This window comes from Ursus americanus, chromosome 31 (genome assembly GCF_024610735.1).
Source record: "Ursus americanus isolate L20-20 chromosome 31, mUrsAme1.1.p, whole genome shotgun sequence".
In the NCBI taxonomy this organism is placed as follows: Eukaryota; Metazoa; Chordata; class Mammalia; order Carnivora; family Ursidae; genus Ursus; species Ursus americanus.
This window is the reverse complement of record NC_142157.1, coordinates 22,444,289-22,469,288: the sequence shown is the minus strand read 5'-3', so window position 1 is coordinate 22,469,288 and position 25,000 is coordinate 22,444,289. Positions and strand designations below refer to the sequence as shown.

The 25,000-nt window shown below is 40.4% G+C and overlaps 1 protein-coding gene and 1 long non-coding RNA gene across 10 annotated transcripts in view; one reads left to right on the top strand and one right to left on the bottom strand.

Moving 5' to 3' along the window:
* The window catches only part of PTER (phosphotriesterase related), a 66,848-nt gene that overhangs the window by 22,776 nt on the left and 19,072 nt on the right, over positions 1 to 25,000 (top strand). For 5 of the 8 annotated variants that reach the window (XM_087857662.1, XM_045787745.2, XM_087857663.1 and 2 more), the window contains 2 exons: positions 10,470 to 10,940; positions 12,274 to 12,539. In XM_087857662.1, the coding sequence (XP_087713788.1) occupies positions 10,509 to 10,940; positions 12,274 to 12,539 (698 nt within the window). In that variant the 5' untranslated portion in view covers positions 10,470 to 10,508. Of the gene's footprint in view, positions 1 to 6,211; positions 6,458 to 10,469; positions 10,941 to 12,273; positions 12,540 to 25,000 lie in introns of all 8 variants that reach the window. The other 3 variants (XM_045787755.2, XM_087857664.1, XM_045787726.2) reach the window with 1 other exon arrangement.
* Positions 1 to 25,000, bottom strand: part of LOC148107400 (uncharacterized) — a 97,640-nt gene that overhangs the window by 60,531 nt on the left and 12,109 nt on the right. Inside the window, exon 1 of one of the 2 annotated variants that reach the window (XR_015722431.1) lies at positions 308 to 438. The exons of the other annotated variant lie outside the window; for it this stretch is intronic. This is a non-coding gene — a long non-coding RNA (uncharacterized LOC148107400). Of the gene's footprint in view, positions 1 to 307; positions 439 to 25,000 lie in introns of those variants that run through there. 2 annotated transcript variants of the gene reach the window in all.

The window sequence follows — 25,000 nt, the reverse complement described above, 5'->3', positions numbered from 1 at the left end:
AAAGGCACTCCCCATAAACTTTATAGTACTTACAATACGGTTTCGTATTTTGCTTTCTGAGAAGTTATAATAAGAGCATTTTCCTGAGTCATTAAATAGTCTTTGAAAGTAGAACTTGAACGTTTGCATAATGTTCCATTATACATGTAAACATTCCCATACTACGAGATATTTCGGTCGCTAGTCTCAATAATGCCATAATGAAATCTTTGTGCGTAAATATGTTTTGCATGTCTCTAAATATTTCCCTAAGACAGATCCCCAGCAACAAAGTAACATTTTCAGACTCTAGATACATACTGCTAACCTGCTTTCCAGAAAAGTGGAGCAAATTTGCACTTTGGCCAGTGGTGTTTCTCGGCTGGTCATGGGATCCCCACCCACTAGGATCTGTCTGATCTTTCACAAACCAGACGGGGCACTGGTTGGTCGGATTTGCTTTAACCGCCTCCCCAGTGGTTCTTTCTGTCCTATCCCCACAATGTGACTTTTGGACACTTTTAGGATAACTTGCCATTTAAAGGGGAAAGCTTTTTTTCCTGAAGGGTAAAGCTAGATTTCTACTCGTGAAAAATTTCAAATGGTTGTTTGATGCTTACAATGTTGCAAGTAAAGTTCCTTAAATATGGCACTCATTTTAAATGTTTTCATTATTTAGCACCGTTCACACAAAACTAAAATCAAGCATCCCTCTTCCCCACCATGTTTTGGGGCTTATCTACCAGCAGCAGTAATTCCAAATAAATATTCCAGTTAGTTGATACTTGGACATTTGGACAGCTCTTTGAAATTTGGGCAGTTTTCCATTATGGTGCGCCTTCTGAAAATCATTTTTTAAAAATACATCATGCTTTAGTTTTAGTTTGTAGACATGAGAATTTTATGTATGTAGCCACTGCTTTCCTCATTTGTCACTAAAACTGAATATTTTAAACTAGATGGCCACATTTGTTTGTATATAAAAGAAGACATAATTATTTGTAAGATATTCTAATCCAATGGGATTTGGGTATAGTTCTTCATTTGACTTGCCTGTTCCACTTGCAAACTTCAACCAAAAAACAAAAAAACAAAAAAAAAAAAAAAGAAAGAAAAGAAAATTCTTTTTTTTTTTTTTTTTTAAAGATTTTATTTATTTGACAGAGATAGAGACAGCCAGCGAGAGAGGGAACACAAGCAGGGGGAGTGGGAGAGGAAGAAGCAGGCTCATAGGGAGGAGCCTGATGCGGGGCTCGATCCCATAACGCCGGGATCACGCCCTGAGCCGAAGGCAGACGCCCAACCGCTGTGCCACTCAGGCGCCCCAGAAAAGAAAATTCTTAATATTATTGGAATTTTAGAGTTAATGGCAAATTTACTTTATTCATTTCAGAACAAAACTTCTGACTCCCTCATTCTTAAAAAAGCATTATTTTCTTTCTCTCTCCTCAGTTCAGTTCAGGTTCACAGATGAAAACCAAATGTGAGATACTATGTAAGCACAAGGGACACGTGCACACGTGCGCGCGCACACACACACACACACACACACACACACACACACAGAGAACATAGTGGAGCAGAGACAGATCCCTGACCAGATCAATGCAGTACAACATGACGGGTCTGCTGGAACACACTTTTGATCACCTTATGTGATATACTCACCAGGAGAGCCCCTCTCCAGTGAACAGGCTACTCAGCTAAACCACATTTGTGCTCTTAGGAACTGACCGTTCTCGACAACCTATTTCCATTCACGCATTCCTATTTCCCCATGCGAATTTCTTTGCCTGCCTCACATTTCAGCCTCTTTTTCTTCATGTCTGTCTGGTGGTTGTAAATATCGATAAATATCAAGAAATATGATGCAAGTAGATTGCAAAGTAAAACTGAAAACCTTAAAAAAAAAAGAGATGCGGTTGTTGTGAAGTTGATGAAAGTGATATTGGAGGAAAGCCCAGTGAGAATGTGACAAGTCAGGCCCTTAACAACAGAGGAGGAGAAACTGACAGAGATAGTAAATCAGGATAAGTGCTTCACAAAAGAATAGGTTGCATAACAGCTTCTTAATCGAGGACCCTGGTAAAAAATGATAAAGCCTTCAGAAATATTTTTACAAAAATAATCTTTTTCACCACTGGGGTGCAAAAGTCAAATAATGATGTCATATCACAAAATTTTGTCACCCCAAAATCCAACATTCAATTACTTCTTTATTCTAGAATTAGGACATGTTTATAATTATGACTTATTTTTTAAATGATGATTTATATTGATAATACTTATTTTATTTTCTAATTTGCAATCTTAATCAAGTCTCTGAATATAACTTGTTACTTGATGTTGGTCTCCGTATATTTTGGTTATCTACTGTTGTGTAACAAGCCTGCCCAAACCACAGGTTTCAAACAACCATTTTATTATGTCCCCATAATTCTGCTCCTTGGCCAGATTCTACTCAGTTGCCTGTAGCTGGGCTTATAGTCATGTGGGATCTCGGCAGGGTTAGAATGTTCAAGATGACTCACTCTTTCATCTAGTAACTTCTCAGGGACAGCTGCAAGGCTGAGCTCAGGAGGGATGCTGGGGTGACTGGCTCTCTCACTCCCCATGTGATCTGAGGGCCTCTCCTTCTCTACATGAGGGGTAGCCAGACTTCTCCCATCACAGTTCAGGTTTCTCTGAAGTATGAAAGCAGAAGCTACTTCCAAAAATTTGGGTCCCAAAGACATGGCGTCACTTCCGCCATATACTATTGGTTCAAGCGAGTCACGGGCCAGCTTGGCTTCCGCGTGGAAACGGTCTGCCCACAGATGTGAATATTGGAAGGCATGGTTCATTGAAAGCCGTCTGTGGATGCCAGCGAACACACCGTATTAAGCGCGTTCATTTAAAAAGGCATTTCCAATACTCGTTACCCATGGAAAATGAGGACCCCTATAGCTGCAATCGCTTCGGTGGGTCATTTCCAAAAGCCTAATGAGCTGTGATGTCAAGCGCAACAGTCAGTCTGCTTTTAAGAATCACAGGTCTCGAGTGAAGGAATTCATTTGTAAGCAGATTACAGCCTTGGTTTGATTCATAAACTTCAGCCCCTTATTGTTAGATTTATGAAAGAACAAGTTTAGGTGTATTTGCCTAGGGATACTCAGCAAATGTTTGGAAAATAATTTAACCTTTGGTGTATAATAATAATTTTGAACATTTGTATGGCTTCATAATTTAGGTAGTGCTTTTAGGTATCACCTTATTTGCTTTTCATTTCACATCTTACATGGTAGATCAGACAGATACGATTCAGTTTTCAAGTGAGGAAACGAGTAACTCATGGTAAATTTTAAATTTTTTAAAATGTTTAAATTTTTCAGTTACACAGGTAGAAAACATTGGAGCCAGAACGCCAAGTTCAGGGTTCTTTCCAACCAGTCATCCCTCCTAGAGTTCTTTTAAACTGAGAAGGATCTCAAATGGAAACCCATTCATTCTCTCTCCATGTACATGTGTGTATGTATTCATATGTATATAAACTGTACATTTAAAAAAATCTTAATAAGTAAAACCTTCACTGATAGTTAATGAATAAAATGGATAGGTAATGAATAAAATGGATAGGTAATGAATGAAATTCATTCTCATTTTATACATATATATATATATATATATATATATGCATGCACATGTATATAAAATATGCATTTTAAAGTACACCTTCATGGATAGATGAATATTCTTCACTAAATGATCTTTAGAAGGACATTATATCCATTTCAAGCTAAAGAATATTACAGAAGCATGAATGTCATCTGGAAGTCATCTGGTCCAACCCATTCATCTCACAGATGGGAAAAGAGGCTCAGAGTGGTTAAGTTACTTGCCCCAAATCACACAGCTATTTAGCAGAAGAGCTCTTGACTCTGCACCTACTATTCCTGCAACTGAACCAAGCCACCACAAGAACAGCCTTCCAAATGAAGTTGCGTGAGGAACATGATACTTTACATGTTTAAAACATTTACCTGCGATTCACCTGGAATTCAAAGGAACACAAACTGTAAGCTCTTTAAGTGACTAAAGGCAGTTAAGGACCAACTGTGCAATTTGCTGCAAATATTCTGCAAGATAGCCTAGTACTAAGAATCCATGGAAGAGAAGAGCTGAGAACTAACTTCAGTGTAGAGAGTTCCTTAAGAGGAAAAGGAAACTATAATCGTTGTATCCAATAACTTGCTACATGTTCTTCTGGGATTATGCTGGTAGCAAAATCAAGGAATTTACATCAAACAGTCTCACAGAAGTGAGTGTGGAAACTTTTTTTGAGAATGAGGGGTTGAGATGAGCTAAATCTTGTTTTTTCAAATGAAAAAAAAAAAAACCCATAAAGGTCAGTTCTGTAGACAGCATTTTGACAGCATTGCACTTGTCCCAGCTCCAATGTTACTGTGACAAGTAGTGAGTAATGTTGCTTTTTGACCTGAATAGAGATCCAGGGCTTCATTCCCTCTCCTTCCTCCTTTCCCTCCTTCTAACTCCCCTCCTCCTTTTTTCTATTAAGGAGAAAATGTTTTCAATTTGTTGATTGAACAGATACATTCCAGAAGCCTGTCGTAATATTAGTAGTATTTACCAAAGTCTTAGTGTATGTGACTTGAAGAGCTGACCAGTGAGCATGTGTTTGACCAAAGTGTCAATTTAAAAATGGGCCAAGGACCTGAATAGAAATTTTTCCAAAGAAGACATGCAGATGGCCAACAGATGCATGAAGAGATGCACAGTATCACTAATCATCAAGAAAAGGCAAACTGACATGATAATGAGATCCCCTTCACCTGCCACAATGGCTGTTATCAAAAAGACAAGAAATGACAAGTGTTGGCGAGAATGTGGAGCAAGGGGAACCCTTCCTCGCTGTTGGGTGGGAATGTAAGTTGATGCAGCCACTACGGAAAACAGCGTGGAGGTTCCTCAGACAATTAAAAATAAATATGTCATATGATCCAGCAATTACACTTGTAGGTGTTTCCCAAAGAAAATGAAAACACTAATTCAAAAAGACATATGCACCCCTATGTTTACTGCAGCCTTACTTACGCTAGCCAAGTTAGAGAAGCAACCCAAGTGTCCATCGATAGATGAATGGGTGAAGAAGATGTGGTACCATGGAATATGACTCAGCCATAAAAAACAAGGAAATCTTGCCATTTGCAAATAGATGGACCTAGAGGCCATTATGCTAAGTAAATAAGTCAGACAAAGACAAACACCATATGATTCCACTTATTCTGAAATCTAAAAAGACAAACAAAACCAGAAACGGACTCATAGATACAGAGAACAAACTGGTGGTTGCCAGAGGGGAGTCAGTGGGAGGATGGGCGAAATAGAAGGGGATTAACAGGTATGAATTTCTAGCTATAAATCCTTATGTTCAGCATAAGGAACACAGTAATAATGTCATAACCATATGGTGACAGGTAGTAAGTACACTTACGGCAAGCATTTCATAATGTATACAATTGTGGAACCACTAGATTGGACACCTAAAACTCATAATATTGTATGCCAACTGTACTTCGATTAAAAATAAAATTTTTTAAAAAAAAAGTCAATTAAGCTACAAGCTCCATCCCAACAGCTGAGCAGCCCAATGTGATTTCTGACTTGAATAATTACTGGACTGAACTGACTTATCATTTTATTTTTTTTAAAGATTTTATTTATTTGACAGAGAGAGACAGCTAGAGAGGGAACATAAGCAGGGGGAGTGGGAGAGGGAGAAGCAGACTTCCTGCTGAGCAGGGAGCCCGATGCAGGACTCGATCCCAGGACCCCGGGATCATGATCTGAGCCAAAGGCAGACGCTTAACGACAGAGATACCCAGGTGCCCCTGACCTATCATTTTAGATGAACTGTTCACATTATGTTGCTTGAGACCGGGAAGGCCTGAGCCAATGCAGGGGAAGGGACCTTTCCCAGGCGCACCCATCTGTGAATACCTTTTTCCAGAAGTGTCACTTCCTGGGTACATCTTCATCACCATCTTCATATTTGTTATTTGGAATTTGGAAATACGCTCAGATGTCTCTCCAACTTCCTTAAGTCAAATGGGGAAAAAAAGCAAAAAAAAAAAAAAAAAAAAGCTTGGGAATGAAACCCACCGTTTCCCTCTGAATACAAGAATCACGTTGTTCGTTTGTATCTCTGAGTGGTTTTGTTTTATTTATGTCACAGTGTGAAGAACTTGCTGGGTCTCATTATTGCTCTGTGTACCGAAGTGGTCGGATGTCTTCCTCTTTATGCCGGCATGGTTATTGATTTTTTGACAATGCATAACGTGAAAAGTCATAAATCTCCAAGCGGTAGAGCCCTAGAACCATACGTATCTGGACAAGTGGACATGTGCTGGGTGCGAGAAGGACATCCTGTGTCACCATTGTTCAGCCGGACCGATGCTGTCAGAGAGAAGACATATCACAGGTTGGAACCTGCACGTGATAGAAGTATTCAAACAAGATTTAAAAACTATGATGTGGTTTTAAAAATATTTGGGTCACAAATCAACTGTCAGTTCCAAGTGCAGTGTTTATAGAGTACTGCTGTGTGAGGCAGCCCGGAAAAAGAGAGAAGCGCCTGCGTATTTGCACCAGAGGGCACTTTTTTTCTTAGGAGCCCTTTATTTCGGGGGTACTTTTATAGCACCAGCAAGTCCAGTTAGAAACTTCCAGCATCTCTTACTGCTTCTGCTTTCTCACCATCTCCACCGGTGTCCTCTCAGTCCAAGCCACCACCTGATTTTTTTTCCAGGTTCTAGAAACAGCCTACTGGTCTCCGCAGGCACACTGGCCCCCCTTCATCCATTCTCCATGGGGCTGCTAGTTATTCCGTTCAGATCTTCTCCTGCATAAAACTCTGAAATGCTTTCCTGTTTTTGTTTTTGTTTTAATCAGGTAGGGTTTGATCAGGGAAAGAAAACAACTATGGGTGAAATGGAACAGCATTTATTATAGAGATGCAAACGTACGCAGTTCTGAAAATCAATTCACCCAACATCAACTTGCCAGTTTGACCGCTGCATCTAAAATTGCAAAGCAGGTACTTTCAGCCAGGTCCAGGACCAGGTGTGTCAGAGGCAGGGGCAGGAAAAGGGCATAAGTCTATGAAATCTGGAGGACACTCATTCGTATGTAAAATTTTCAGGAAGTCCTATCCTCTGAAATGTGAAATGTAACCGAAATGCATATTCAACTCGGGGAGACAGAAAAATCCTAAGTATAATGGCCTGAGTGAAATAACTGTGGCAAAATCTCGGGGAAACAACACAAAAATTGCCCCCCAAACTACTCACCCACCACCAAATCGCCAACAGTTTGGCAAATTTGCTCTATATTTTATAAAAGTTAATTTATACATGTATTTTCAAACATGACACATCCTACATATTGTCTCTGGTTTCCAGCTCAACCCTAGAGTACTGGTTCTCTTCTCTTGTCTTTTTTTTTCTTCTTTAAAGTGTGTGTTCTTTTCTGATTCTATCCCCATTGGGGTTAGAAGCATTGCTTCCTTTGACCAGGCTGTACCAGTCATGGCAGACTAGCCCCGGTGTCTCTGGCTGCTCAGATTTCACATCTGAAGCCAAACAGAGCTTTTGGCAACTGCATTTTTGGCTCCGCTGTCTCTTTTCCCACCACGTTCTGTTGCAGGTGTGTGCAGTGCAGAAGCGTCCCACGGATGCCCTGCAAAATGCCGGGAGCCTGCTTTTTTTGGTGCCGGTCTCTCCTGTCTGTACCCCGGCAGCTCTCAGTGTCCATTACCCTCCTCCGTACTCTGTGAACTCTTCACTCTATGGTGGAAGGCCAAGGGTAGCCCCTTGCCTGTACCTTGAGAAGAGAACAACTTTCAGGCCGAATGTGGGCGGAAGAGCCACACGGGAACGGCACGTAGCTGAGCTGGAACCATGAGCGCTATACACGTATTTTATTGGACTACAAGACACATTCCAGCTTAGAGCAATGTCCGCTACAGTTTCTTCTTTCATCCTTTCTTATCCTTTAAGTAAGGGTTACATTGTTTGTGATCATAGGAAGCAGCAACTCCTGCTGCCTGAGGAATTTCCCAGGAGAGATGACATTTCTTAAGTATTTTGTTATTTTGTGTTTTTTTTTCCCCACAGATTCGCAGGTTGTGAGCTTGAAACTTACTAACACTGCTCTTTCAAATCTGTATCAATTAACTATGCAGTTTGGGACTTTTCTAGTAAAAGTGCTAGTGTTGTTGTTGTTGCTGTTTTTCCTTTTTAAAAAATGAAAGCATAGTTGACATGCACTGGTAGTGACAGCGTTTTATCAGTTTATCCAAGGTTCTGGGCCCCATCAGCCAAAAGGAAGGAAAGAACAAATTAACCCATATGGAAGATTGAATCGATCATTAATGGAACTGTGATTTTTGTCAACAGAAAGAACTAGCTACGTATTCCTTGTTCTCAGTAACAGGGAATAAGGCATTGAACAGTGAGGTCCTGGACATCACCAAGGAAAATCATTGCCCTGTGCAGTGACTGGCAAGCACATAGTGGCTCTCTAAACAGACGGCGGCTTCTGTCACCTTGTGAATTATTTAGACGATGGAAGCTTGGCTTGCGGAAGAGCACTACCAACCAAAAACCAATGGCCATGCGAGCCACAGGTCCTACGGTTGTCTGTCAAACAGTCGAAATCAATTATTTACACATTATGGGCCAATGGATATCAAACCCCTCAGCTCCAGATAATTGCAGTGGATTCATGTCAAGCTGCCTTTGGCTCGGCGCTCCTTTTTCGCCATCCCTGGTCTCTTTTCACCTTGTCTCTTGAATGTACTACTGCGAATCGTCTTCTACCTGTTGCTCCCCCAAATGTAAGGAGACACTTCCTCTGAAAAAAAAAAAAAAAAAACAACCTAGGGAATGCATAGTGGTTCCTACTGCCAGCAGAACAGAGCTCTCATTTGCTAAGTGCCGTGTGCCAGACCTGAGGGAGCTTTGATACTTGGTAGCTCATTTCATTGAATTCCTGGGACAGCCCAGGAAATGTGTTTTTGTTATTCTAATTTAAAGATAAGAAAACTCCTGCTCAGAAGGTCAGGGAGTTCAGAATGTCTTTTTAAGGAACAGCTTGAGAGCTTCAGACGCCTTTTCTTTTACCTGGTTCCCAATTTGTCCCCATCCTCCAAATGTATGCGGCTAGCATTCCGTGTAGACCACTGTTTCTGGCAGGGGCTTCGCTCTTGGCCACGAAGGTGTTTGTCTTCACACTTTCAGTCGTGCCTTCTTCTTTCCAAGAGAATCCCTTCGTTTAGGAAACATACGGACGCATGAAAGCTCTGGAACTGGGGTTCTTGTTGTCAGTGATGGAAACTTGGTGAATACTTAGTATGTGTTACAAATGAAAAGAAATAGGATAAATAGAGAGGTTTTTACTCTTTGGAGACAGCAAATTTCAGTTTCAATAAATTATAGTCGCTTTCATTATATCAAAGGATTTTTGCTTCTTTTCAAGATTTATTTATTTGAGAGAGTGCACGCGCGCATACTCATGGGGGGCGGGGCAGAGGGAGAGAGAGAATCTTCAAGCCAACTCCCCCCTGAGCATGGAACCCCCACCTCCGACATGGGGCTCAATCCCAGGATCCCGAGATCATGACCTGAGCCGAAACCAAGAGTCAGACGCTTAACCAACTGTGCCACCCAGGCACCCCGGATTTTTGCTTTTAATGATTTTCGAAGTGTTTCTGGCTATGTGCCCTAGACAAAAGAAAACATCTAGAGCAAGAGAGGTTTTTATTCTTGTTTTTTTATTATTAAACCTAGGCGTGCCCTCCGCCAGTTGTTTTTTGGGGGAATAATCTGTGAAATCATCAAGGTCACAGATTTTTGTCCTATGTGTTTTTGTATCTACAATTTCTGGCACGTGATGGACCTTCAACAGAAGTTTGTTCACTTGGATAGTGAATGACTAACAATCAGTAGCCTCAGTATATTTAATTTATTTGAAAAATGACAAATGAAAAAATTCTGATACAAGGCTGGTTTTGATATAAGTTATTGATTATGAGGAGTTTTTTTTTTAAATGGAGATATTGTTGAATTAAGCAAGGAAGTATAGCCGTGACTAATGAGATAAAATTAAGCAAAAGGAAATTGTGAACTGAATACCAAGAAATATTTTCAGTAGATGAGGATGGGATTAAATCAGGCAAAGGAGTCACAGTGGAAGTGGCCGGGGGACGTTTAACACCATGCACGTCACTTAAGGCTGCAGTGAACGTCAACGATTTACTAAAGACTGACTCTGGCTTTGGCAGGGTGATAAGTGGGATCATATCTCTAGTTTCATTGATTCTCTTTCTTACACAGGTTTACATTCACAGTCTCCCATCCCGGATGGACAGAATTTATGTGTGTGTTAAATTTTCTGATTATTGTTTTCTTTTCTTTCTTTTTTTTTTTTTCCAGAAAACACTCTTTTCGGAGCATCTCCTGGTATCACCAGAAATGTCTTCCTTAAGTGGGAAAGTCCAAACGGTTTTGGGCCCCATGGAGCCCAGCAAACTGGGCCGTACTCTGACCCACGAACATCTGACGATGACCTTTGACTGCTGTTACTACCCCCCTCCTCCATGTCATGAAGCTACATCTCAGGAACCTATTATGATGAAAAACTTATTCTGGATTCAGAAAAACCCTTATTCCCATAAAGAGAATCTTTGGCTGAATCAGGAGACGGAAGCTGTAAGGGAAGAATTGTTGTATTTTAAAGCCAAAGGTGGAGGGGCTCTGGTGGAGAACACAACCGTTGGGATTAGCCGAGACGTGAAGACGCTGAAATGGCTTGCAGAAGAAACAGGCGTCCATATCATATCTGGAGCTGGGTTTTACGTGGAGGCCACTCACTCTCCAGAGACCAGAGCCATGTCAGTGGAGCAGGTGAGAAGCCCTGAGGACTTCGACAATATTTGCATGTAAATTCAGATAGGCCTGAACCTCAGACATTGGATTTTCCCTACGTGCCATCTTCATTGGGGAATGTCACTGACTCAGAGGTAGCTGGGCACGCTACAGAAATTTTCTAGCTAGCAAAGACATCTGCCAGTGGGGACCCAAATTAGGAACATTCCATCTCATAAAGAAAAAAGCGTCAAGGGAGGAGAGCTTAACCCACTAGTCACTGAAAAATCCCAAGTGTTAACGTTTAGATGTGGATATCTGGTATCCCTTCTCCACAGTGGTGCTATAGCCTGTTTGTAAACCTCATTTTCCCATTATAAACTTCAGTTATATAACCTCGATTTTCTTTCTGGATTTTATAATAACCAGCAATAAAAAATGCACCGTAGGGTGAGACTTGGCAGGCAGAGACTTGGCACACGGGCGAATATGTTTCCTTCTTTTACAAAACAAGGAGGGTGGAAGAAAACCCATTCCTGTTTTTGTTATATGATCTTAAGCAAGAATGGGCAGAGGGAAGGAAATCTTTCAGAAAGAAACAGAAAGAATTAGCCACAAAGCTTCTTTGCATATATATGTGCTCCCTTCTGAACAGGTCTGTTCGTGTTTATACATGTTTACCCTCTTGTCTATATTTATATGTGTCTTCCATTGCCTGCTCGCTAGGCAGACAACGTCAGCTGCAGTCTTTGCAACGATTCAGTTAATCATTACAATCTTTGTATTGCAAAACTTCATGGGCATCGTTTTCCAATCAGGCCTTTACCTTTTTATATGCTTATATTATTTGAAGACTATCCTGAAGTCAGCTGTTACACATTCTTCCAACCACTCTTTGTAGTAATATCCATATGAATCAAAAAATCATATGAGTTTTGTGTGCTGTGAATCTTCTGTGCTGTACGGGATTAAGGACTGCATAAATAAGGGAGAATTAAAGGATTCGTTGATACAGTTGATGTATATTCAAGGGTAGTCTTTTTATGTTCTAGATGCTTCTCAGGTTAAATTATAAATTTTTTTTTTCTCATCTGAATGTACTTTCATGAAGTCACATATTTTCCCCTATAGCTTCCTAAAGCCACACATTTCTTATTAAATAATCACAGTAAGATATTGAATCTTTGATTTAGAGTAACTTATTGAATTTGAGATTTGGCCTTTCTCATCGACTTGTATGAATTGAATGGATGGCAAATACATTTTTAAAAGAATGAATGACCGAATGAATAAATCCATTCACATACCGTGGTGACTCTGGGTTGATAAATTTCACAGTTTCTAAAACATTTTCTTTCTCACTCTTTCTTAGCTTACTGACGTTCTCATTAATGAAATTCTCCATGGAGCTGATGGAACGAGTATCAAGTGTGGCGTCATCGGAGAAATCGGTTGCTCCTGGCCTCTGGCTGAGAGCGAGAGGAAGGTTCTTCAAGCAACAGCTCATGCCCAGGCTCAGCTGGGCTGTCCTGTTATTATTCATCCCGGAAGGAATCCAAGTGCACCATTTCAGATTATCCGAGTGTTGCAAGAAGCAGGTGTGGACATCTCCAAAACAGTTATGTCCCACATCGATAGGTAAGCAGACGATCTCCAAAATCAGTCCAAGTCACCAGATGATTATGGATGATCAAATAAATAATATTAGATGAAGGAAATACTAATCACCTAGAGAAAACCACTAACCACCTGGATGACAGTATTTTACAACAGACATTAGTAAAAGTCGGTGCTGCCATTTCTGTGTCCTGACTCTGGGTCTGTTAGTGTTCTAGGTGTTTTGTGTAAATAATTTCTCTTAATTGACTTAACCCTTCATAACCCTTCCTAGTAACTGCCCCTGTGTACTTCACTTCTTTGCCTCAGGGTCTGATACCACAGTAGCTGCCCAGTCTAGATGCTCTGTATTTGTTGCTGGTTGGGAGTGATAAATTTATCTACAGATATAAAGGGAAGGGAAAGTGAATAGTTTCCCCCTGAGAAGAAAACCACAAACGTAAATATTCAAATTTGCTCTTCTGACTGGTGGTTTGAGTCATCTGAACTTGAAAAAATGTAATTATAAAACATAATACTGGGGCATAAGCCTGGGTGGCTCAGTCGGTGAGTGTCTCACTCTTGATTTAGGCTCAGGTCATGATCTTGGGGTCGTGAGATCAAGCCCTGCCTGGGGCTCCAGTCTCTACCCTGAGCCCGGAGTCTGTTTGAGATTCTCTCTCCCTCTCCTTCTGCCCCCCCCTCCCCTCCCCTGTCTCTCTCTCTCTCTCAAATAAGTAAATGAATCTTTAAAAATCATAATAGTAATGGGTATATTATTTGTTTGGTAGTATTCTTAGTTTCCCATGGCTACTATAATAAATTATAAGGAACTGGGTGGCTTAAAAGAAGAATTGCTTTCTCACAGCTCTGGAGGCCAGAGGTCTGAGATGAAGGTGTGGGCAGGGCTGCACTTCCTCCAAAGGCACTGGGGGGAACATCCCACCTTGCTTCTTCCATTGCCTGGTTGTTCCAGACATTCCTTGGCTTGTGGCTACATAACTTCAGTTTCTGCCTCTTTCTTTACATGGCCCCCTCCTGTCTGTCTGTGTCTTCTCCTCTTTTGTTTCTTAGAAGGACACATCATTAGATTTAATGCTGACCCAGATAACCCAGAATGATCTCATCTTGAGATCCTTAGCTCCACCACAACTGCAAAGACTCTCTTCCCAAATAGGGTCCCTTTCAGAGTTTCAGAGCGCTAACACATGGACATATCTTTTTGGAGTCCACCATTCAACCCCCAACACATTATATTAGATGTGTAGGGGCCCACAAAATAAGTGACTATCTGACCAGATGTTGGCTGCAGTTCATTTTATGAAGAAGCCTAACGTATTGCAAAGGCTAGACATTAGCCTTTAGATGAAATTAAGGAGTTAACACAGTACAAATGACACCTAATAATATATTACAATTACTTCTATCTGCATATTGGAATAAAGCCGTGTTAACAGACTGGTAGCTTCTCATTGTCACACCTGGCATTCTGCTACCAGTCCTACAGGATGTATTGATAAAATGCTTCTACTTAATAGAAATATTATAAAATCCTGTGCTAAAAAAGAAATTAAAAGTTATAACTGTGGCAGAATGAAGAAGCCGATATTAATGGAGAGACTGAGAACATCAAGGTAAAGACAGTTTTCCTGGCAACTGGATTGGTGTCAAGATCAATACATGGCTATTTTCAAGATCTTCTGGTTGTACTGATAAAGTAGAGGGATGCTTCTAGATCCCTGTCTTAGAGGTAGTGTGTCCTAGTATGAAGAATAGAGTCTTTGGACCCAGAGACTCCTGATTTTAAATCTTGACTCTACCATTTGCTGTGAGATCTAGGGTAAGTTCGTATGAATTTAAAATAATGTATTTGATAATGTTACCTTGTAGGATTTAGAACATATGCAACATCTTTAATCCAGAAGGATGATTCTTTTTTTTTTTCTTTTAAAGATTTATTTTATTATTTATTTGACAGAGATAGAGACAGCCAGCGAGAGAGGGAACACAAGCAGGGGGAGTGGGAGAGGAAGAAGCAGGCTCATAGCGGAGGAGCCAGATGTGGGGCTCGATCCCATAATGCCGGGATCACGCCCTGAGCCGAAGGCAGACGCTTAACCGCTGTGCCACCCAGGCGCCCCCAGAAGGATGATTCTTTAATACTTTTTAAATGGTGTGTCATGCAAATGAATAAGATAATATAATATTTTTAAATTTTATAAATATAATAATTATAATATTATAATAATATATTATAATATATTATAATATATAATATAGTATATATTATAATATATTATATTATAATATTATATATAATGTATAATATAAATATTATAAATTTTATAAATATTTCTTGGGTTTTTGAAAACATTGTATTCTGCGGTTATGCTCTCTATAGGTCCATTAGACTATAGTCACCATGTTCAAATATTCTATATTCCTGCTGACTTTGTCACTGCTCAATCTATTGGTTACAAAAAGAAGTATCTTAAAATCTATTATGATGGATTTTTAAATTTCTCACTGTACACATTTCAGTGTTTTCTTTATATATTTTGAAGCTACGCCATCACACGCATACAAGTTGTTTCACCTTCCTGGCGAACTAAAACTTATTTCAACATATATTGCACTGCTTTATCTCCAGTAATTTGAGCAATGCTTTTTGTTTTAAAGGCTGTTTTACCTGATATTGATGTGACTATCCTGATCTTTCTGTGTTAGTTTTATAACTTAGATGTGTCTTACACACACCCAGCATGTGGCTGGGTTTGGGTTTTATCTTGTCTTTTCTTCTATATGAAAACTTCAGTTTTTTTACTTTGACTAAGTTTACTAAAATGTTTGTTTCACTTTTTCTTTCTTTCTTAAGATTTTATTTCTTTATTTATTAATTAGAGAGAGAGAGAGCATGTGCGTGAGTTGGGGGAGGGGCAGTGGCAGAGACTCTCAAGCCAACTCCTAGATGAGCATGGAGCCCAAAGCAGGGCTCTATCTCATGACCCCAAGATCATGACCTGAGTCAAAACCAAGAGTAGGACACTTAACCAACTGAGCTATCCAGGCACCCCCTCCCTCACTTTTTCTTTTCGTCATAGCTAATATCATCCTTGATCGATTGATTTTTTTTCACCTTCTTATTTTATCTTTCCCCTTTAATACTTCGGAAGGTATCTATACTACTTCTATCCTATCCGTGGTTATAATAGAAAATGTAACATGTATATTTAACATATCAATTTTTAAATATAATAAATATTTTACCAACTTCCGGGTAATACAAAGATCTTAGAATCCTTCGACTTCAATCACTTACCATCTAACTTACATACTATTTTTCCCAGGATGTGTGTCTATTTTCTTTTTTTAATCCCACTGATTAGACATTATCTTACTATCATAAAACATTTAGATGGTCAATGTATATTTAGATTAGCTTTTCTGTTTGCTATTTTCTTTGCTCACCATTCCTCTTCATGCCAGCTCTTCATCCTTGAATTTCCTAAAGTACATCATTTGAAGTTCCTTCAGCGTGTGTCTGTTTTGGTAATAAACACTTAGTATATATGTATCTGAAAATGCCTTCATTCCTTTATTCGTAAGAGATAATTAAATAGAATAGGTAACTTATAATAATTAAAATAGATAATTCTCCTTAAGTTATTTTTTCTAAGTGCTTTAAAGAGATTCCATTTTCAACTGACATACGTTATTGCTGTTCATAAGTCAGCTGAACCTAGTTATGCTTCTTTGGAAGGAAGCTGCCTTTCTTTCTGTTTTTAACATCTTTGTCTCTGGGACTCTGTGTCTGCACTATGATCTATCTCAGTGTGAATTTCTTTTTATCATGTATGCTTGGGATTCCTGGATGTGAAGATGTATTTGTAATTTGTTTCTGGAAAACTTCAGCCATTGTCTCTTCAAATAGTGCTTCATCTGTATCTTCCTATTTTCATCATCAACGCCAGTTTGATATGTGTAGGGTCTGATTACCTGTCCTGCGGATCTCTTAACATCTCGCTCATATTTTCATCCATTGGCATATTGGACCTGTTTTCTTAAAGTTCTATCTGCCTATTTACTACTTCTCTTTCCAGCAAAATCAATCTGTTGCCTCATTTTATCAATGTGGTTTATAATATTAAGAACAGAAAACTTAAAACCATAGTCCTTTTATAAAAATTTCTATAAATTCTATTTGTTTACTTTTTTAAAAGATTTATTTGTTTATTTTAGAGAGAGAGTGAGTGAGTATGCATGGGGGGGGGTAGTGGCAGAGGGAGAGAATCTCAAGCAGACTCCCCACTGAGCGCGGACCCCTTCATGGGACTCCATCTCCATACCCATGAGATCATGACCTGAGCCTAAATCATGAGTTGGATGTTTAACTGACTGAGCCACTCAGGCACCCCTCTATTTGTTTACTTTTTTTTTTTTTTTAAGGTTTTTAACATGCTTCATTTTGGATATTTAGATTTAAGGTGTTGAAACCTACGTGGTTTTGTGGGAAGGAGACAGACCGGCAACGCATTATGGAAAATCTGGCTGTAATTGACAAGAGGCTCTCTAGCAAACCCATGGACATGTCATTTTGATGAGGGTGGGAGTTTCTCTTTTTTTAGAGAGAGAGAGTGCAAGTGAGAGCTAGCCTGGGGGAGGGGGAGAGGGGAGGGACAGAGAGAGAGGGAGAGAGAGATTCTTTAAGCAGGCTCCACACTCAGAGCATGGAGGCTGACATGGAGCTCTATCCCCCCTGAGATCATGACCTGAGCCGAAATCTAGAATTGGACACTTAACTGACTGAGCCACTCAGGTGCCCCTATTTGTTTACTTTTTAAAACTGCTTGGTTAATTTTGATCATTTCTTTTTCCTTCAGTATGTTTTCAATTCAATCTTTAAAAACATATTAAACATATAATATATACCTTGTGATTAACAAATCTAATTTCTAATGTCTTTTTCCCCCTGATATTTAGTTTGTTGGTTCTTCAGGCTCTCATTCATGTGAGGTTATTTTCGTGTTAAAAAAAAAAAAAAGGTTATTTTGATCTTGGATTCCTTGGAAATTATTACAAGTCCTAGGCTGGAGGATTTTTCCCCCTGTTCATTTGTGTGTTTGTTCTGTTTGTTTCTGGTAGGTAGTTAGGGGGCACTACCAGTCTGGGACAACTTTAAACTCAATTTTTAAAAATTAAAAAAAAATGTTTATTTATGGTAAAATAGTCATAATATAAAATTTACCATCTTACATCTATTGTGAAGTATAGGATTCAGTAGTGTTAAATGCATCCACGTTGCTGTGCAAGCAAACTCCGTAACTCTTCATCTTGCAAAACTGAAACTCTACTCACCGAACAATGGCTCCCTACTCCTCCTCTGCACCGACCAAGGCAACCAGCATCCTACTGTTCACCTCTGTAATCTGATGACTCTACGTACCTCATACAAGTGGAATCATACAGTATTTGGTTTTTTTGTGACTCTTAATTTTTTTTTAAGATTTATTTGAGAGAGCGAGAGAGTGAGCAGGAGGAAGAGGGAGAGAGAATCTGAAGCAGATTCCACACTGAGTGTAGAGCCCAATGTGGGACTCAATCTCACAACTGCGAGATCATGACCTGAGCCGAAACCAAGAGTCGGACGCTCACCCAACTGAACCACCCAGGCGCCCCTTTTCCTGGCGCTTTAAACTTTTGACTTGAGGGGTTTAGAACCACACAGGTTCTATGAATTCTGGCTCCTAAACTCAGTGAATGTAGGCTTGCAGCTTTCGATTCTTACTGGAGATGGTTTTTCTCAATCTGCTTCCCTTTCACCAGAAAACAAGACTGAGAAAGGCATATAATATCCAAAGACCCCCTCTGTGGACCAGGTGTTTACCTCCTCCGCCCCCATGGGTGTTGTCTGGGGTGAGGGAGCACTCCTTTATGTGCTGATGGGAACTGTGTCTCCAGTTTACCTCCTAATTATCCAGGCTGGGCTCTGTCTTTGGCCCATTAACCTACCCTCCACCCACCCGCCAGGCAAATGGACGCTCTAGGTCTCCCCTTACCTCTCACTTTCTCTGCTTTCTTTTTCTGCACCAGGAACAGGTCCTTAACTTCCCCACCAGCCTAACCAAGCATTTAAAAATATGATTTTTTCCCCTTTAATTTTATTCAGTATTTTACACGCACTATGTAGGAAAGGCTTTCTGTGAACATTTCGTCCACCCTACTGCTTGAACTGGGTCATAATGATTCTTAAAGAAGAATCTTTCTAATTCTCTTTACAGTTAGACATGTAGGTAAGTTAGAAGATTATGCTTGGCATTAATAGAAAGTAAGCTTTTGTTGGAAATTGTGAAATAAATCTTAATTCCAAGTACAGTAGTGTCCTACTTGCTCATAAAATCAAACAACATATATATTGTACACATATGTGTATTTTCTTTTAAATAACAAAGCTACATTCTCTGATTTTCAGTGGACACCTTTCCAGTGCCTCCCTCTAGAATGGCTCAGGATAGAATTGAGAGGTTAGCCTGACATCAGACAAATTCAGAGCATCCTAGGAAGTCCTGAGACTGTTCCTAGAGCAGCCCACCCATTCTGTACCTCCATTAGGGACAATGCAGGGTTCCAGTGCCCGAAAAAGAAATACATACAAGTAGGAACATTTCAGGGGAGAGGCAACTGGGCAAAATGGCTACAGAAAAAAAAAAGTGCATTTGGAAAAACAAGTGGAATAAAGTAACAGAGAAAAAAATAATAATCAGGGAGGCAGATGCAGGCAACTTTGGCTTTTTGATGTGGGTGTTCCCAGCAAGACAGTCGCCAGGCTGACGTGTGACTGGGTCAGCCTTTCACAGACTCGCAGAGGTCTGCTGGGCTGCACACACACTCTGATCTGTATTGAAAGGGCGAGGATTTCAGCTTTTATACTGGGGACAAACCACAAAAGGGCATATATTTCGTGCAACAAAATACACAGGCAGCACACAAAAAGTAGAGCGTTCTGAAAACAAGACCTCCAGGAAAACAAAACCGAACAAACAAAACACAGAGTCCCTCATTTCTCCTGCCATGCCTTTTAGGCATCCAGAGAAGGCTCTGAACCCACGAGCTGTCGTGGTGGCGAGGTGACAAGTCAAGACTTCAGCTCTGCCCTGCAGCTGCTTTGAGAACACTGGGCTCTCCACCAGGACCAACGCTCAGCCTTGAATACCTATCGGATTGGTGCATTTAGCCCCTTAAAGGCAGGACTTCTATCATTTGAGAATACAAAATAAAATCCTCCAGGATGTCCACAGTCACATTAAAGCAATGAAATATTTTGAAGGTATATAAATCTTCACTAGCATTCATGCGTAAGGCATTTTCTCTTAAAATACGTGTATACACACATACACACACACACACAAACACCACAGCAACAACAGCAAAACTGCTATCTACTGCTTGGGATGCTGAGAGGGAAGAGTTAATGAATGGCGGACACCTCAGGACACCTCTGAACCACATTGTTGTCATGTGACCATTTGTGACCTGCTTAAGGTCATTTACCTGGAGATAACAACCTTGACAAGATAAATCTGCTTCTGTGTCTAGGCCCTCCCCTAACCATCTGTTCTCTTTAAGAAATATGGGCCTGTGGACGTGCCTGGGGACGGCTGTGGATCTAGCCCTAGGGAACACTGCAGGGGGCTGCCCTTCACAGTTCTGGCCACCCAAAGTCAACGGTTATTGCAAAATAACACCAGCCCTTAGGTGTCCCTGTTTGGGCTTTCAATCCACAACGGCTTTATGCCTTTTAATCATTTATTATAATTTCAACTACCTGTTAAAACTCTCTCTACATTTCCAGTTGGCATGGACTCACAGCACGGTCTCTGCCCCGGTCGGATACAGGGCGTGTGTGGTTCAAGAAGATACCCCACGGAAGGTCTTTTCGCAATTCATCTCCAAGGAAATTTTATGCATCGTGTACTGGAGGGTAGCCGTGGGTATTTTTGTGACAATATGATTCTTTCGTTACCAGTGAAAGCTGGGTAAGATGACAGGGCTGGAAGGCATTGGGGCACTAACTATTTCCTGATTAAGTTTTGAGTCTCCGGGAGGACAAAAGACAGGTGCTATGCCTCCATCTTTTGTCTTCGTGGTTATCTAACAAAGCACAGGGCTTTGATGGAAAGCCAGGGCCTAGAGTTTGATGAGGGGCACAATAATAATTAGGCGCAGGAATATAGCCCACCTCTCTTGTTGAAAATTGCTCCCTGTGGAGGGAAGAAGACTTTGACCCAAGGGTTTTGAAAAAGAAGTGAGAACACCAGGGATGGGCTGATAACCCGTTTTATTCTCTACCTCTGATGAGTCATGCCAAATTCACCTATCTCTTTAAAGGGTACAATTTTGATAAGTTTTTTCATGCTTTTAATTAGATGAAGTAAGAGGGTGGAATATTACTTCATTCATTCATTTATTCATTCATTCAACAAATATTTATCAAGTGCGTCATGTAGCAGACACCAGGAGATAGCAGGGAACACAACACATTCTCTGCCTTCGAACTGATGCCTGAATTATAATTATGATGACTTTTAATCTTACAGTTGTCTTTGAAAAGCCACAAAAAAATTAGTATCTGGTGCCCCCGGAACTGCACACTTTTAATTCCTATGAATACTAGTGAATTAACATGAAATCACTCAAAATCAATTCCAGGCGAATGTTTGGCAAACTGAAACTGTTCAAAGCATGTACTTAAGTAGTATGGTAGGATTTTAAAGAAAGAACAATTGGTATGTCATGCACACGAAATGGTTTATAACATCTAGAATCCTGTGTCTACAATGCAGTATTTAACAGTTTATTATTAGTGTTATGCATATGCATGCATGATGTGCAAAAGTGGAGTATGCCTGAGAGAAACGAGGACACGTTGTGGAGTGTATACACTGTGCACATTATTTATAGTAAAGACAACTTATTTAGTCATATTGGCTCCGATCCGACCATGGAGTGAAAAACTCAAGAAATCAGTTCAGGCAACAAAGGAGAGTCCTGATAAGCAAGTGAGAATCTTTAAAGGAAAGTATGTACTTAGAACACTCCCTTTTTGGGGGGCGCCTGGGTGGCTCAGTCGTTGAGCGTCTGCCTTCGACTCAGGTCATGATTCCAGGGTCCTGGGATCGAGCCCCGCATCGGGCTCCCTGCTCGGCAGGAAGCCTGCTTCTCCCTCTCCCACTCCCCCTGCTTGTGTTCCCTCTCTCGCTGTCTCTCTCTCTCTGTGTCAAATAAATCAATAAAATCTTTGAAAAAAGGAACACTCCCTTTTTAAAATTTACTAATGTCCACTGACATGTCTTCTGCTATCGCTATGGCAGAGGATAGGAAAGAAAAACTAGAAAGAAAAAAAAATAGCCTAGATGCTTTTAAACATGTCATTATGGCCGCTTGTCTATAACTTGTCACACCGTGGCCAGATTTTATATAAAGATCTACGCTGGTTTGTAGAGAGTACTCACTCACAGAGAAACACAAACTCTGAATACATTTAAGGTTAAAATTGTGTGATGATATTGGCAGCAGCTTTTCCTCCATCAGTGCAACGTATATTCCTTCTGTGTATGTTCCATGCATGGGATGACAGACAAACGGGGTACTCGAGTCACACTGCTTAATTTCTGGTTCTGACACCAGCATTTTTGTGTGATCTTGAACAAAGTCACTTAAACTTCTGGTCCTTTGCTCATCTGTCAAAAGGGGTTAAGAAAAATTACTTCTAACCCTTAAACGTTATGTGGATTTCCCCCCCTGTTATTGTTGATCATGGATTTCCTTTATTTGTAGGACCTATTTAATAAGGAAAAAAAAAGAAGTCCAGACAGAGGTATGACAGACTGAAAGGTAGCAGAACTTCTTAAAATACAGAAAGAATGCCAAATAAAATGCAATTAAGTTATGCTGGTAATTGATATTTGTGAAGTACCCCAGGTTGTACTCTTTAACAGACACTTGCGCAGACCAGCCCACGTCGGGGCCAAAGAAGGCACTGGTCCGGTATCCTCTCCACCACATTATACCCACCCAAACCTTCTACCAGTAATTTTTTTTTTCTAAAGCAATTTTTCATGACTCTGACACCATTCCCATGAAATGTGACATTTTAACAAATACGATTGCCGTGTCTATGAGATTTATCTTCACTCTTCTCAATACCATCATTCCCTGAACTGTGTACCGCCTTACATGAAAAACGCAACCTCTTTTGTGCTATGTGGCAGCTGGAAAGTTCATATGGTAAAAAGCTCTTCCTAGGGTATATAAACTGTGAAATGTATTTTAAAATAAAGTTTTAATTACGCTTCACAATTCAGAGCCAACTTCTGGTTTTAGTCTAATTTAAACAAGGGTTTTTCTCTCTTGCAGCCATCTGTTCCTTTTGCGTAAGTCTACACTTAAGTCATAATATTGAAAGTGTGACATCATTCCTTCTATGATGTCATTAAACATCTCTGTAAGGTGGGGACCTGTGCAGTCAGGGAAGTGAATAATGTAGGAGGAAGATGCTTATTCAACTGTAGATAATGGTGAATACAATTAATACAGAACAACCTGAATTATTTTTTCTATTGCTTTTCATTCCCAGTTGTTTTCTCATGTTGAAAAGGCTGTTGCATTAAAGCAATGCCTTAATACAAAAAGATGAAGTGAAGACTTTAAAATGCTTACATATATGGAAGAAATGAGTGTGTTCGTGTGAATGCACCATTCTAATTGCAGGTCTGCCTTTGTGTGAAACCAAAGTTTCTGGGCAATATTTAATTGAAATAACAAGTTATACTTTGTAACCATAGGCAATGTTTAGACCACACATTATGAACCTGGGGGAGGCTGGAAAGATGACAGAGTAAGGGGACCCTAAGCTTGCCTTGTCTCACAGATACAGCAATAATGCATCAGCGTGAATAACCTAGAAAATGACCCGAAGCTATCAGAACAAACTCCACTGCTGAAAGCCGAGAAGAGGCCCCATCAAAGAGGGCACAAAAGGCAGAGACCGCAGCGTGGACAGTGGAGAGCGAAACGGGCTGGCTGTCCTTGGGGGATGGGGCAGCCCTGGGTGAGGAGAGAGGAATAGACTAATACCTGGGGGAGTCTGCACAGGGAAGACAAATCTCCAGAACATTTGGCTTTGAAAGCAAGACGGCCACATTTTGTGAGTTCTTACCAGAGCTTAACCAGAGGAACTTGAAACCTGGAATTTTAAAAACTGGACGGCTCAGTTCTGAGAAAGCCAAGAGGGGAATAGGAAGCTGAATTCCTGCCTTTAAAGAGACAGCACAACAAACAGCTCACAGAGATAGAGCCTAGAAGCAGAAGTTTGAAAAATGCCTGGAGTATGTGGGAGGGAAAGATACTTATTCATCTCAGAGCATGTCTGGAGGGGCAGAGATCATTGGAAGACCCCTTCAGGAACAAAAGAGCCGTCAGATGTCATCTCCCCACCTTGCCCCTCAGCATAAACACACAGCCACCTGTGGGAACCAGCAGGACACCGCCATCCACTGCCTAACTTGTTTACACCAAGCCCCACTCACCTAGGCTTCAGGGGATCTGCTCGGAGAGCCATGCCAAGACACATAGTAAAAATGGTAAAAAGTACTGATTTTTAAAAAATCTTAAAAGCAGCAAAAGGGGCACCTGTGTGGCTCAGTTGGTTAAGCTTCCAACTCTTGATTTCAGCTCAGGTCATGATCTCAGAGTCCTGAGATCGAGGCCCATGTCAGGCTCTGCTCAGTGGGGAGGAGTCTGCTTGAGATTCTCTCTCTCCCTCTGCCCCTCCCCCCTCCCTGAAATAAATAAATAAATCTTTTTTAAAAAGGCAGCAAAAGAAGACAGTTACATACAAGGGAAATCCCATAAGGCTATCAGCAGATTTTTCAACAGAAACTTTGTAAGCCAGAAAGGAATGGCGTGATCTCTTCAAAAAGCTGACAGGAAAAATTCTGCAGCCAAGAATACTCTTTCTAGCAAGGCTATCATTCAGAATAGAAGGAGAAATAAAGAGTTTCTCAAACAAGCAAAAGGTAAGGAGCTCATGACCACTAAACCAGCCCTACAAGGAACATAAAGGAGACTTTTTGAGTGGAAAAGAAAGACCATAAGTAAGAGTAACAAAAGTAGGAAACATAAAAGCAGTAAAAGTAAGTCTATCTGTAAAAATCAGTCAAGGAATTCACAAAATGAAAGGATGTAAAATATGACACCATATACCTAAAACGTGGGGTAGGAGGGAGAAGAGCAAAAAATGGGTTCAAACTGAAGTAACCATCAACTTAATGTAGACTGCTCTATGCAGAAGATGTTATATACAAACCTAATAGTAACCACAAATCAAAAACCGGTACTAGATATACAAAGACAAAGAAAGGAAACCAGCTAACCATTAGAGAGCAAGAGAAGAAAGGATCAGAGAAAATCTACAGCAACAGCCACAAAACAAGTAACAAAATGGC